Below are 13,170 nucleotides of genomic sequence, written 5' to 3' on the forward strand. Positions count from 1 at the left end.
TACTATTTTTATGTGATGTAATTTATTTCTTTGATTTTTTTGTTGTTGTATTGTAGCCCATAGAAGGAAGCGGCCGTGGCAGTGGGTATGAAACAGCCCTTCTGCTGGCTTTCCCATTCATCACTGTTTGCGATTGCGGCGGTTGGAAACAGCAGATCCGCTGTCACCGCAATGGTATCCTAATTGTACGTGCTGTCAATCCGCTGGCCTTGCGGCGGTTTGGGGTTTTTCCGCCACAAATCCTGACCACCATCCTAATCGGCCCCTAAGTATTTATTAGTTATATTTTGCTTTTTCAATATTTTTTTACGTCTAATCAGTTTTTTAATATATTTTGTTAATGTTGATTTTGTTGTTCTTTTGGGAGGAAATCTTTGTTTTGAATCTTCTAGTTAGAGTTTTGGTCAAGTTTAGTGAATTATATTTCAGGTTAGTATGTTTATATGCTTAATTTTTTTAAGCTAATTTAATGTATTTATTTGAAAAGTATTGTTCTTACTTTTAATGAGAGCTTTTCTGTTTAGTTGTATATGTAGATCTTTTTCGTATTGTTGTCTGTCTCGTAAAGTTTCGTCCTCTGCTTTGTCTGTCCATTTCAATGTAAATTTTGTGTTTATTAATTGATTTTTTTTATAGTGTTTGTTTAATTAGTTAGAGTTTTCTATTGGTTTTTGTTGTTGTAGTTTACATTTATTAATTAAGATATCTTTGTTTGAATCTTTTGACAGTTACAATTTAATTTGTTTAATTTTAATTGTGTTTATTTAATGTGTCTTTTTTGTTTAGTAATATCATTGAAATGTGTGTTAATAAATGCTATATATTTAAATATGTTATATATATATATGTTTGTTTATTTTTGATAGTACTGATTTTTTTATGTTGTGTGTGTATTTATTTGATTTTAATTTTTTAAGTTTATTAGGTTGTGATTTAGTTTTAGAACTTGAATAGGTGAGTTTTTAACTATTTGTAGAAGTGTAAAAAGTAAATATTTTGTACAGATGTCCTTGGATAGAGATTTGAAAAGGCAGGGAGCCATTACTGAGAAAGATTAGGTTGCAACTAGGTGAATTTTGGTTCTTAAATTGAAGCTTATAACCATTATACTCCTGAGATCTTTTTTACTACATGAAGATGATCAAAAGGCTGGAATTTTACAGTGGATGGCTTTGAATGTGAATGTTTGAATTTCGGGAGGGGTCATCTCAATAAGTATCCAAACAAAAACTATATGGAAAATTCCAATACAATACTATTACACAATGGCTCGTATCAAAATAATACCAGTAACATAATTAACAGAAACTCGTTCTATACATACAAAAACAACTATGCAAAATCTAAAACAGTTTGTGCAGTCAAGAGACTGTCTTCTGTCTCCACAGTCAAAAGACAACTACAAGGATACATTTGTTATAGATTCAGTTGATATCACAATCCTGATTATTGTTCCATCAATGATTCTTCTCAAATTCACAATAGTTAGGATTGCCAGATAGGATTTTATGCTGTACGTAAATTACTGTTAATGTTTCGATGTGATCCATTGTTTAAAAAAAACCGAATTGTAATTTTTGATATATTTTTTGTTTGGTTACCTATTGAAGTGAGTTGCCCCCCCGTCCCCCCCCCCCCCCTTCCCAATTGCAAAACCGATTTTTGGTGTTGCAGTGGAACATTTGGACTAGGTAGGGTTGTCTGGTGGGATTAAACACCCTGGTGGGTTGAGTCCTAGCAGGGCCTATGCTATATTTCTTTATATCTCTTTAAGTTTTCCTTAAAAACTCCCTTTCTTTTAAATTTCCTGAATAAAATGCAAGACGTCTTACATGACATCCTTTTCATCCGTTTATTGGCGGTCATGCATTCAGGGATATCCGGTTTGCCTGTTATCTGTGTGTGCTTCCATTGAACGTTGGGTGTGCTGAATATTCCCGTCCAGAGACGACGTATGGATGAGGGGCCGTCACTACCAACCACATATGCAAGATACGTAGCCAAGGACTATGTGGATTCTCATTCGAAGGCTATTACCTCCAGTTTACCCTTGTCAATCCTCTTACACAGTTACTTAGTATATTGTATTAAGATTGATGGTCTGTGGCACATAACTGCTTTCTGTGCTTTTCATATTTTTTTAATGCAAAATTAATATGCTGGCCGAATGTAATTAAAAAAGGTAATTGAACACGCTCTTGAAAGTTTACTCCAAATCTGGAGATGTGTGCTCCTAAAGCTAATATACCGGCACCCAAATAGCAAAATTCTGTTTCTGCACAGGAAAAAGAAAGATGAACAAAGCTACTGCCAAGTTGTATAACTTGGCTTGTTTACGTGCAATTCTGGCATTTGGGGACAAGTGTAATGAGCAGGATGAGGCTTAGACCTCTGCAGTGATATTGCCACAAAATGAGCACATCATTTCATTTTACATTAAAGTTAATTTAGCTTGCCTTATTTAAATGGAATGTCCAAGCAAGCATGGTTGCCGTCCTAATGGACTAAAGGTACGTGTGTTTACAACACACATGAGTATCAATTTAGAGGCAGATTGAAGTAACTAGTTTAATAGGGATAGAAGTTGTGTGTGTTTCTGGGCGGGTGGTTGGGGGACTCAATATGCTAGTGCAGGACAAGAACGTCTAATAACATAGCATAGTGGAGATCATATGTGGTAACCCAAAGGTATCATTGGGTTTGTAGATATCTGTTCCTACCACCACTTTCTGTACGAAATCAGCAAATGTTAATGGATCCAGGGCAATCTGTCCAAGGTCCCCAAAATGGTGAGGCAAATTCAGAATGCCTGACGGTCTCCATGCGCCCTAAGGAATCATTGTGAAAATTGAGGCTACGTGCACAACATGCCATGAAATGGTTGAAACATACACACCTCATGTGTAACTTATTTGTAGCGAACACAGTGCTGGAAGAGCCATCCTTTGAAGAAGAGGTCTCCTTTGCCTTCTGCTCCTGCTGTTGTCCTCTACTCTTAGATTCTCACACTTTTCTTTTGTAATTGCAGTTATACAAAGCAAACCCTGCAATCATGGAAAAGAGATTACGGAACAATTTCTGCTTCCATGTGAAGATGGGTGGATCTTTTACTTGGGCATCTGCTACTTCTTTTCTGAAACTGAAGGTAACTGGACCGACAGCCAACGCTTCTGCACCTCCCATAATGCCTCCCTTGCCGTCATTGCAACAGAAAAAGAAATGGTAAGTTTACTCAATAATATGGGGCATTTCAAATGTAGACATGGTATAGATGTAGGTTGTTATTTGACATCTTTCATTAACATGCAAGCTTTTAGTATATTACTCTAATGTGAAATAGTTATGCAACCAAAAGTTTCAAAGCCTGCAACAAGAGTCATCACCACCCACACTGTGTCTTCTGCAGCCTTTGAATGTCACCCCTGGACAGTGAGTCTCACCCTTCGCTGTAATGTATCTCGTATTAATATTAGTCCACTGTTTTCACTTTTGCTTCTTTTTAATACTTCTATACTGAATGAAATTTATTTTGGCTCATCAAAACATCGCTGTCCTCTGGCTTCTCCTCACACTGTAGGAATGTTTCAGCTCAATGTGTATCTCAGCTGCTTTTCTCCACTCCCAGCAGTGGCCATGGGGGCTCCAGCTTCAGATTTAGGTTTGCTTGGAAAAGAGCTTTTTCTTTCCATGCTGGTGCATTTCTTATACAAGGCCCTTTTTAAATCTAGGGTCTCCAAGATGTTTCTTATAAATTTAGGTAAGCATTTTGTCATTTTCTTTCAATATATATATGAAATGAAGGGAAACTAGGGAAATAGCAAGGATTCTGTGTCATGCCCAGTGGAGCAAATTATCCAAAAAATGTTTATATTCATACATAGTTTTTGTTCTGCCTCGTTGTTTTCCTGAACAATGTCCGAGATCACTGTCCTCGTCAGGGCACACTCTGTTAGTTATTTGACTTGCTCTCATTTACTTTTCCAATCATTAACTCATCTTGAGGTCATCTTAAGGTTCACACAGGAAAAAATAAATTCTCCAACCAAATCTTCCTGCTGGTGCAGAACTTTGGCTTGATTTACTGTTGCATTACAGGCACAGCCAGGCTATTTTAAAAAAAGATAAGGCCTCTAACTCAGTGCTCTGCCTCTTCCCTTTTTTGAACACAGCTAGAACTCTAATGCTAATGATGATGGGCCTCCTACCACCTGGGAATTGTTCTCAGATAATGTATTACTCCATGTACATGAGCAGTTCTCAACACCTGAAAGAGAGAGAGTTTCATTTAACGAGTGTGCTCATGGTGCTGCTGGCCTTGTCAAAAGAAAGGATTGTAAAAGACACTGTTGTAAATGGTCAATAATATTGGATTATTTCAGTATTACTTTTTTAATGCTGTTGTACAGGTTCCACACTAAGGGGGTCATTATGATGGCGTGCGGATCGCCACCGCCTGACTGGCGGTGGCGATCCGCACGTCATAACTCCCTCCCTGACCGCCATTTACCCCCTGCCATATTACCATGGCGGGGGTACCGTGGCGGACGGAAAGACCGTCCGCCCTCTTCCGCCGGCAGTCAATCGTCACGATTGCCTGCTGGGCAGAAAAAGCCCACAGGCACCGCCATCCATATTATGATGACTGCGGTGGGCATCCCTTTCCATGGCGGAGACTCTGCCATGGAAAGGCATGTGGAGAATGACTTTGGGGGCCTGTTGGAGGCCCCCAGGTGTGGCGGGGGAGTGGGGGGTTGGCTGCACTGGGGGACAGTCCCAGCACTGCTAAGGTGGCGGGCGGACTGAAGTTCGCCCGCCATCCTAATGGGGGCCCTAGTTTCTTTTGTTTTTTAACCTTCTGTACAGCTGAGGATGTAGATGCGGACTATTAAAAGCACCAATTTAGAATCACAGGACGTCTTTCATTCTAAGTGACCTACATATTTGTTGTACAAGATCTATCAGTCGCTCTTACTGAATGGAGAATGAGCTTCTATTGTGTGTTAGGAATCTGAGGGTAAACACTGTCTGTAGGTAGAAACATTACGGGCGATAGAGGGCTGTCACAGTGGGTGACTTTATATCCCTGCCTTTTCATTGAGTACATAAAGCTAGAGATGTGAGAGACTGTATAATGATGGCCCCTTACTCCTCTCCCCTCATAACATTTCCTACACTGTCCACAACATGCGGAAAATAGCTAACACTCAGTTGAGGATGGCCACTCGTATTTCACAATTGTCAGGAAATACATACACTTTCTGAAAGGTTCACCTTTCTAGTTAACTAGGAACTGGTGATGGCCTTCTTGCTTGATGAAAAATCTCATAACATCTTGAGATAGTTCAGAGTTTAAGTTACTCTACAGATGCTGCTGACGAGGAGGTCAATTACACCAGATGCACGGCTTAGGTTGCCTGGGTTGTTTATTTCCACCAATTTTAGTGGCTATTTTTTTTAAGGGCTTTCAGAAGTTACCTGTTTCTTTTTTAAGTGCCAGGTATAATGTTTCACAAGCTTGGACCTTATTGGCCAACACACAGGCAGAGGATGCCATCACTTCTTCAAAGAGATGTGTTTTCGGAAGATTGTGGATTTTCAGGTACCCTTAACAAAGCTAGTCTACTTAGGCCTGCTCCTGATGAATGAGGTCTTACTAGGCACTAACAGTTCCACTCTGGACAAGGATGGTCTGTGGGGGCACTAACATAAGTCTTCCTTCATCCTCAGAAGCAGAAAACAAGCTATAAGTCCTCACGTTTATCATAGCTCAGGGTCTGTCAGCTCATTTTGTCACACAATGCAACCCTCTTCCATTACATAAAGAGGTGGAAACCCAATGCAATTTTCGAAAGGATGTGGAATTGGTGGTGACAAAACCACTTTAATGCCTAATTTTGTAACTGGTTTATGCATTTGCCTGTCACTGCTAACCATAGGCCTCTTTCATCTACCTCTGAGACACGCATCTATATCCTAGTTGTCAGAAGAGTCTTACATTTCTGCATAGAAAAGAATACAACTAGGTCATGACCACAAATCAATATTGTGTACCATTGTAGACAAGAATAACAAAACTCAGAAAATTAGTCCGGCTCCAGTTGGGTAATATGTTGCACCTGCCACTGCTGTGATGCTTCAAGAACTACATCAAAAGTTCAAAAACGTAATCTATTCCATTGTTCGAAGTGTCTCTTTAGTGTAAATCTGTGAGAATGCCACATGAGCTTCTGCTCATGTCTTTACAAACACAGCTATGGGAGCTTAAACTTTGGAGGTGTCAATAGCATATAACCTAAAGGTTTACATTTGGATGGAGAAGTGAAGAAAATAGGCTGGTATCAAACAAGCCACAGTGGTCTATCAAGCCCTTTTTGTCTCACCCTGGCATGGCCACATTTCCATCTAGCTAAAGACCTGAGTTCGCAGGCTAGACCGACTAACTTTGGAAGAATCAGGAACGTGAAAAAAGACTTGAAGGGTGAACACCTGATCATAATTGGCCTGTTAGTCTGGGGCAAGTGAACTCAGTGCCTTTAAAGGGGTGAATAGATCCTACTTATGTCAACAACTGTTACTGCTGTTCAGAGTGTTATCTTGATTATTTGTAATGAATGCGCGCCAGTAAGCAGTGTCCCAACCTTTAAAGCTAGTCTGGTTTTGCTGGCATCACTGTGTGGATAAGTTGGCTTGGCCTTTTGTAATAGATGTAAACCTAAACACTTGTCAGCATTAGACACACACACATTCAACAGCACAAATGAGACAGAACATCCTAAACACACACTTCACAGCACACAAATGTTAGTCTGCTCTTGTGCTGCTATAAACAACAGATGCCCTCAAGATACACATGTCACACGCATCCAAATGAGTTAATTAGACAGAACATTTCATGTAAACTGGCACAGCTCACAGATGGCATCCCTCGAGCTACACCAAGTGCTTACTATCTATAATCGTCTGAGAAAGGACAGTAGCATCCTGTGAGATGTGTTAAAATTTGGTAAAAGCCCTATGGCACACCTCTTAATGACACCACAATCACACACAATTGCTCAATGAACATTCAACCAACCCAGTAGGTACTGCTACAAAGGGCCTGATTTAGATCTCAGCGGATGGGTTACTCCCGTCCTCCAAAATATAAATCCCATAGGATATAATGGGATTCATATTTTGGCGGACAGAATATTTGTCACCATTGTGACATAGTAAACCGTCCGCTGAGATCCAAATCAGATCCAAAATCTTTTAAATGTCAAACTCTGCTCTCTGCAAATACTAAGCACTTCATATGACAAGGAATGGTGCCAATTTTGACAGCATTTGGCCTGACCCTTTTTATTCAGGATGTCCCCAGACTACCATAACCATGACATCATAATTTGATCTCGGCAGCCCTAAATCATCCTTCGAGGACATCCTCTGGGCAAAGTCAAATACTGCCTTGAAAATTCAATATGCCCCCAACTTGGGCCATATAATCCAGTTCAATCACATTCTGAATATCCTTTCCACAACGGGCATCAGATAATCAGTACGTCGGGATATGAAATATAAAATAGCAATTATTAAGACCTGGAAAGATAAGAGAATGGCCATATATATGTGTATGAACAAGTCAGTCAGTCTCCTATTCCAGACATGGAGGATGGTAAAGGACCTTCAAAGGAGCCACCCTAATGATCAGCACTTTCCCCATTCTACATTCGGAAGTGGCTGGGGGCTGCCTCTCTGGTCAGCTTCGATAACTAGCTCCCTAGATAAAAGCAAGACCTGGCTTTACACTATGGGATGAAAGCATTGCTCGCTAAACATATATGTGGGGAAGCCAAACGACAGCGATGTCAACGCATCAAAAAGTTCAATGTAAAAGAACGCATTCTAATTATAAAAACCTTCAATGACAAAATGTTTTCTGTGTTCTGTCTGCTGACATTAAATTATTCAAGTAATAATATTTAGCGTGTGCTCCCTTTATTATTATTTATATATTTGGCTTTCTATAGCTAAAACTCAAACATATGGCAGTCTTACTCTGGTGTGCATTGTTGTGTAAGGCATTTCTACTTAGTAACATTGCTCTTAGAAAAGCTCACTTCAATATCATGCATCTATAAGAATGAAAGATAGAGTGGGCTCATGTAGTCAAGTTCGCTTATGTATAAATTTGTGTTATGGACAGTACCTAAACAGTCTTGCTTGTTCGGGATGCTCTGAGTTGCAACTGGGGGCTTTAAACTTTAGAAATAGGAGTTTGTCATAACAAAGGCACTCCCTCCGCATTAAAAGTAAAGAAAATAGCATTGAATGGTGATTAATATGTCTATTTAAAACAGCACAATTACATTGTTTTGGCAAATATTTAAAGGGAGTGGTCATTCATCTGGCATATCATATACTATTTTAACCACTGAGCGTCACCACACAACCAGACAATGTGGCACAGTCATGTGACCTGTTGGCTCCATCAAGCTGCTTTACCGATCAGTACACCACAGGCAGGGATTGCTCTCAAAAGCACAGCATGCACCACATAAGAAAACCTCCCACTCATCCCATTAACTAACACAGTAATATCAGAACAAATCCCCCAGGTCGTACACATCAACACACACTGCATTGATCCAAGACAGCTGGCATTTTATAACAACAAAACCTTCATCGACTCTTCATCTACTCACACCCACGTCCACACATCCTAGACCTCAGCCTCTCAAAGCATTACATTCAAATGTTAGATTATGTGCATAAGGCAGGATGAGGACTTGTCGTCAAACACAGATCTAGCTTCCCAGCACAATGCCCAAGCCAGATGAACTTCCTCCATGCCACTTCAATTCTTTACATTCCGGACAGCCTCCTTCAATTTGGTCTAGAAACCTGTATGCCCCCCCCAACAAGAACTTCACCAAAGAAATCTCAGAATGCATCACCTTTGCCTCCTGCCTTCTCTCTGATTCTACATTCAAGTAATAAGACTTTAGTCTTCCCATACCAGAAGCACAAAGGCAGCGAAAGAAACTCTCTGAACACTTCTCAAACACTTGGACTTCCAGCAGTATATCATGAAACCTAGCCACACCAAAAGCTACACATTGATCTCATCATAAAGCTTCACCCTCAGTTCACTGCCTGGACTGAGTCTCCTGGATTGGACATACCAATGCACCCCCCCCCCCCCTTTTCTCCATGCTAAGCAATGTACTGCAAGCAGGTGAAAAGAGAAAAACAAAAATACAGATAATTTAAGGACTTTACCATAAACATCCTCCAAGATGAACTGATTAACCTTTCCAACTCACACCAGCCCACTTCAAATGTGAAAATACTTCTTAAGATATGCAGCACTGTACTAAAACACCATGTGGAGCTAAATGAGCAATGATTTTGCATACTCAAACTATCAGCATTATGGTACATGCAAGAACTCTCAAAGAACCATAATAGGGCTAGAAAAGAAAGAGCCTCAACACCGTCAGCCAACTCAATTCAACTTGGGATACCTCACCACCACGTCCAAAGTCAGCTTCTACAACATTTCTATCAAAGAAGCAACTAACCAAAGCAAACAGGAAAAACACTTTTCAAGGCTGTAAAGCACCAAATCAGGTGCACTATATCAATCACTTCATTTATAAGAAGAAGAAAAACAGAACTCATATTAGCAACACCAAACAGATGTTCACCTCACATCACACCCCTATGAACTACCTTATTCCCCTCTTGTACGTTAAACTCGCTAACATCCTCAATTCCAACAAGACCATCTCAATTAAATGAAATCCCTTCAAGGAGATGCACTCCCATCCCTACTTAGAATCATCAACATCTCCTCATCTAAGGAACCTACACAGAAACCCTTAAAATTGGACAGATCCTACCCTTGTTGGAAAAAAAATACACGAACTAGACAAGCTACAGCAACTACCACATTCTCACTCATCTACCTTTTGAAACAAAAATCATGGAGGAAGAGGTAACTACCCTACTACAAGATCATATTCTCCAAAATACAAGATTACCAATCAGGCTTCAGAGCACACTGCAGCATGGAAGGAGCTACAGTTCAAGAAATTGATGATGTCCCCAAAAAGGAACATTATCTCTGCTGTTACCTTTGACACTATTGACCACCACACCCTGAAAAACATGAGTTTCTCTGTCACAGTCCTGCAATAGTTTATCTCTTACGTTGCCAACTGCTGTTAATTTTTCCGAATGTGAAGTCCCAGAATCCAAGACGCTTCCTGTCTCCCTCAGCGTTCCCGCTTGGATTCATACTCTTCTCCATAGTCCTCAGTTTCTCCATGATACTCCTTATATCCATATTTACTTCTAGCAGGTTTGTAATCCATCAACCAATCGCTCATCTCTACATCATAATCTCCTTAAAATCAAGTGACCTAAAACATGCCTTGATATAATCCAGAATTTGGTCTCAAGAATGTACCTAAAACTCGGCCTGACAAAGACTAATTCTGCCTGCTCACGAAGAGTATTAAACATCCATCATTTCAAGCTTGACTATCTGGCATGCACCATTAGGCACTGAGCTGACAGTCAATAAAAATTACTTGAATGCATCCTCATCACAGACCTTCTGCAAGGCGTGCATCACAGAACATCATGACAGCATTGCATCACCTCTCACTCCTGAAAAAGTGAAACCCTATCTGCCAGAAAGATACCATCAGGTAAGCTGCTTCTCTGATTTTTTAACAATGTTATTTTAGGTTTTAAGCCCAAAGCATGAGGATTATATTTCCCAATTTAGCATTTTCCACATCTACAGAGGCACATTATTTACCACATCTAAGTAAAAAAATATCTTACAGAGTCGAGAGGTGGTGGGGCCAAGTGTAGTGGGGCAGGGTAGAAAGAGAGCCAGGTGCCAAATAACGATCTTAGCCCAACAAAACCCTCCTGAAGAAAATATACCATTCCACCTATTATCTCCCAAGATCAAGTGCTTTAGTGGAAACAAAATGTCTGTTCTGCCTTTGATGTGTGAATACAGTTTGGAGCAAAACATCTTCATTTCAGGCAAGAGCACCTCAGACGTATCAGAGCTCCACAATCACTACTTCCTTTACAACATGTGTCTGGGCTCCCAAACATTGCTTTCAATCACTTAGGAGAGTGATACCAGCTTGTCGTTAGCTTATAGGCATTTTCCTTGTGTTGCGCACATATTGATGAGTTTGCAGCCCTTCTCCAGATCTCCAGGTGTCTTGAGAAATCTCTATTTTGAGATCCTTCTCCCAATTTGTGTCATATGCATGTGCTTATGGTAGGGACTCGGCTTTTGGAAATAGCGATATAGCCAAGTCGTACGCTTATGTCGTATGTTGTTGGTAAATAGATATTCTAAATATGTATTGTCTCTGCTTGATTTATCTTTTGTTTCTCTGCTATTATTCTGATTTAATATCTGGGTGATCTTGTAGTCATCATCCCGAAGTAGAGCAAATTTGTCTTTAATTTCTTCCTGTGTTGGGAAGGTCACATTATCAAAGAATTCCCGTAGTGATGGTGGATGGTTGTGATTCGTTTCATGAAATTCTGGAACAGAAAGGCCTGGTGGAAAATACTGGTTATAAACTATGGGTGACAATGGGGAAGGACAGGTAGAGGAATCATTTTTCTCATCAACTGCTGCCAATAGCTAAACAGGGTTGGTGCAGTTTTAAGCATACCATTAAAAGCAAGTTGTGCCTTAGGTGGAAACCACACCCTCCATTTAAGAGTGATGTCTGTGAATTCCTGTTTTACTTGTATCCAAGTTTTTTTAGCAGGATCATAGTTCCAGCCTAAAGCAAGGTATATCGGAACAGTTTTTATCGATAAATTGATATTTGAGAAGCTGACTTGGTCAATCGTCCTTAATAATAGGAAGTTCTGGAGCAACTGGGGGTCACAACTCCATTATTACAAGCTTTAAAAGGTCTTCATCAGGATATACCACATCCGAAAATTATGTGGGAATTCCATTGTTGGTTGGAAAGGGGGTAAGACAAGGGTGTATATTAGCCCCAATACCTTATTTATAAAGGAAGCAGTAGGATATCTTCTGGAAATACCCCTTGATGTTCCTAAAATCACAGGCAGCAAGGTTCCTATCCTCCTATTTGCCGATGATGTGATATTAATTTGATTTGTGTTAGTCTGTGAAATATCTGTCCCTACCTATACCATAGCTCAAAGTAGTTTACCATTTAGTATTATATATCTGGTTCTTAATTTGTTTATTTATTACTCTCCTCTATTTTATTGTTGAATGAGCCATTTCATATCATATATTGTTGTATGGTGAATGCCACTTTTCTGAAGTTAAGAATGAAATGTTTTTATACAGGTCTCGTCATGAAGGACTATTTGTGTTTGAAATGCTTGTAAGGCGTTTTATGCTGTTACAATAACAATTGAATTGAATTGAGCAGCCAAACATTTGTCCAGCTGTATTCCTGGTATGTTTGTGTTTTGTATTGTTCTTTGCCTCCTGTGTGAGTGCGGCCTGCAATTTGAGCCACAGGGATCAACCAAGGATGTCTGGAATAATATGCAAGGCAATGTTTCTATGCACCAACATGTGACATCACCCATTGCTAGTGTATTGTTCAATTGGGAAGTGGTATAATTCTCTTGTAAACACATTGAGGGTGGTTGATGTTGTATGGCTCAATGGGGATGTATGAGCGGACATGCATCATCACCGCAACCGTGGTACCATGCTGTAATTATCATGTAATATACAGGCACGTGTTATCTGCTATGATGTTTGCCATGCACGTACGCTGATTATTGTTGGTAGTGGTGTTAGGGCTCCAATGAACTGGTGTCTGAGAGAGAACATTGTTGTTGCCACCATATCAAAGATCCATGTCCTACATCGATTACCGTCCAATGTAATGAAGGCAGTATTACTGAGGAACAATTGATTTGTGAGTGTGTCCAAGGTGAACAGTACATCAATGTGTGTTGAAATGTTTTGGGTCATGTGTCATGTTAACGTTTCTGGGTTATGACATCTATCTGTTCCTAACATCTCGCAGGTCTTTTCGGAAACTGTGTTTTATGACACCCTCTACATCTGTGGTATGTTCCCATTGTAAAGAATGGTGCTTTCATTGTTTTGACTACCTGGTGATTCAAGATCTGCATGAACAA

At 39.9% G+C, this 13,170-nt stretch overlaps 1 protein-coding gene across 1 annotated transcript in view; it reads left to right on the plus strand.

The window, feature by feature from the left end:
* LOC146812994 (C-type lectin domain family 2 member B-like) overlaps positions 1–13,170 on the plus strand; it is a 168,665-nt gene that overhangs the window by 70,477 nt on the left and 85,018 nt on the right. Inside the window, exon 3 of the mRNA XM_085620012.1 lies at positions 3,029–3,222. Within this exon, the coding sequence (XP_085476138.1) occupies positions 3,029–3,222 (194 nt within the window). The remainder of the gene's footprint in view (positions 1–3,028; positions 3,223–13,170) is intronic.

Source organism: Triturus cristatus, chromosome 7 (genome assembly GCF_964204655.1).
Source record: "Triturus cristatus chromosome 7, aTriCri1.1, whole genome shotgun sequence".
NCBI classification, from domain to species: domain Eukaryota; kingdom Metazoa; phylum Chordata; class Amphibia; order Caudata; family Salamandridae; genus Triturus; species Triturus cristatus.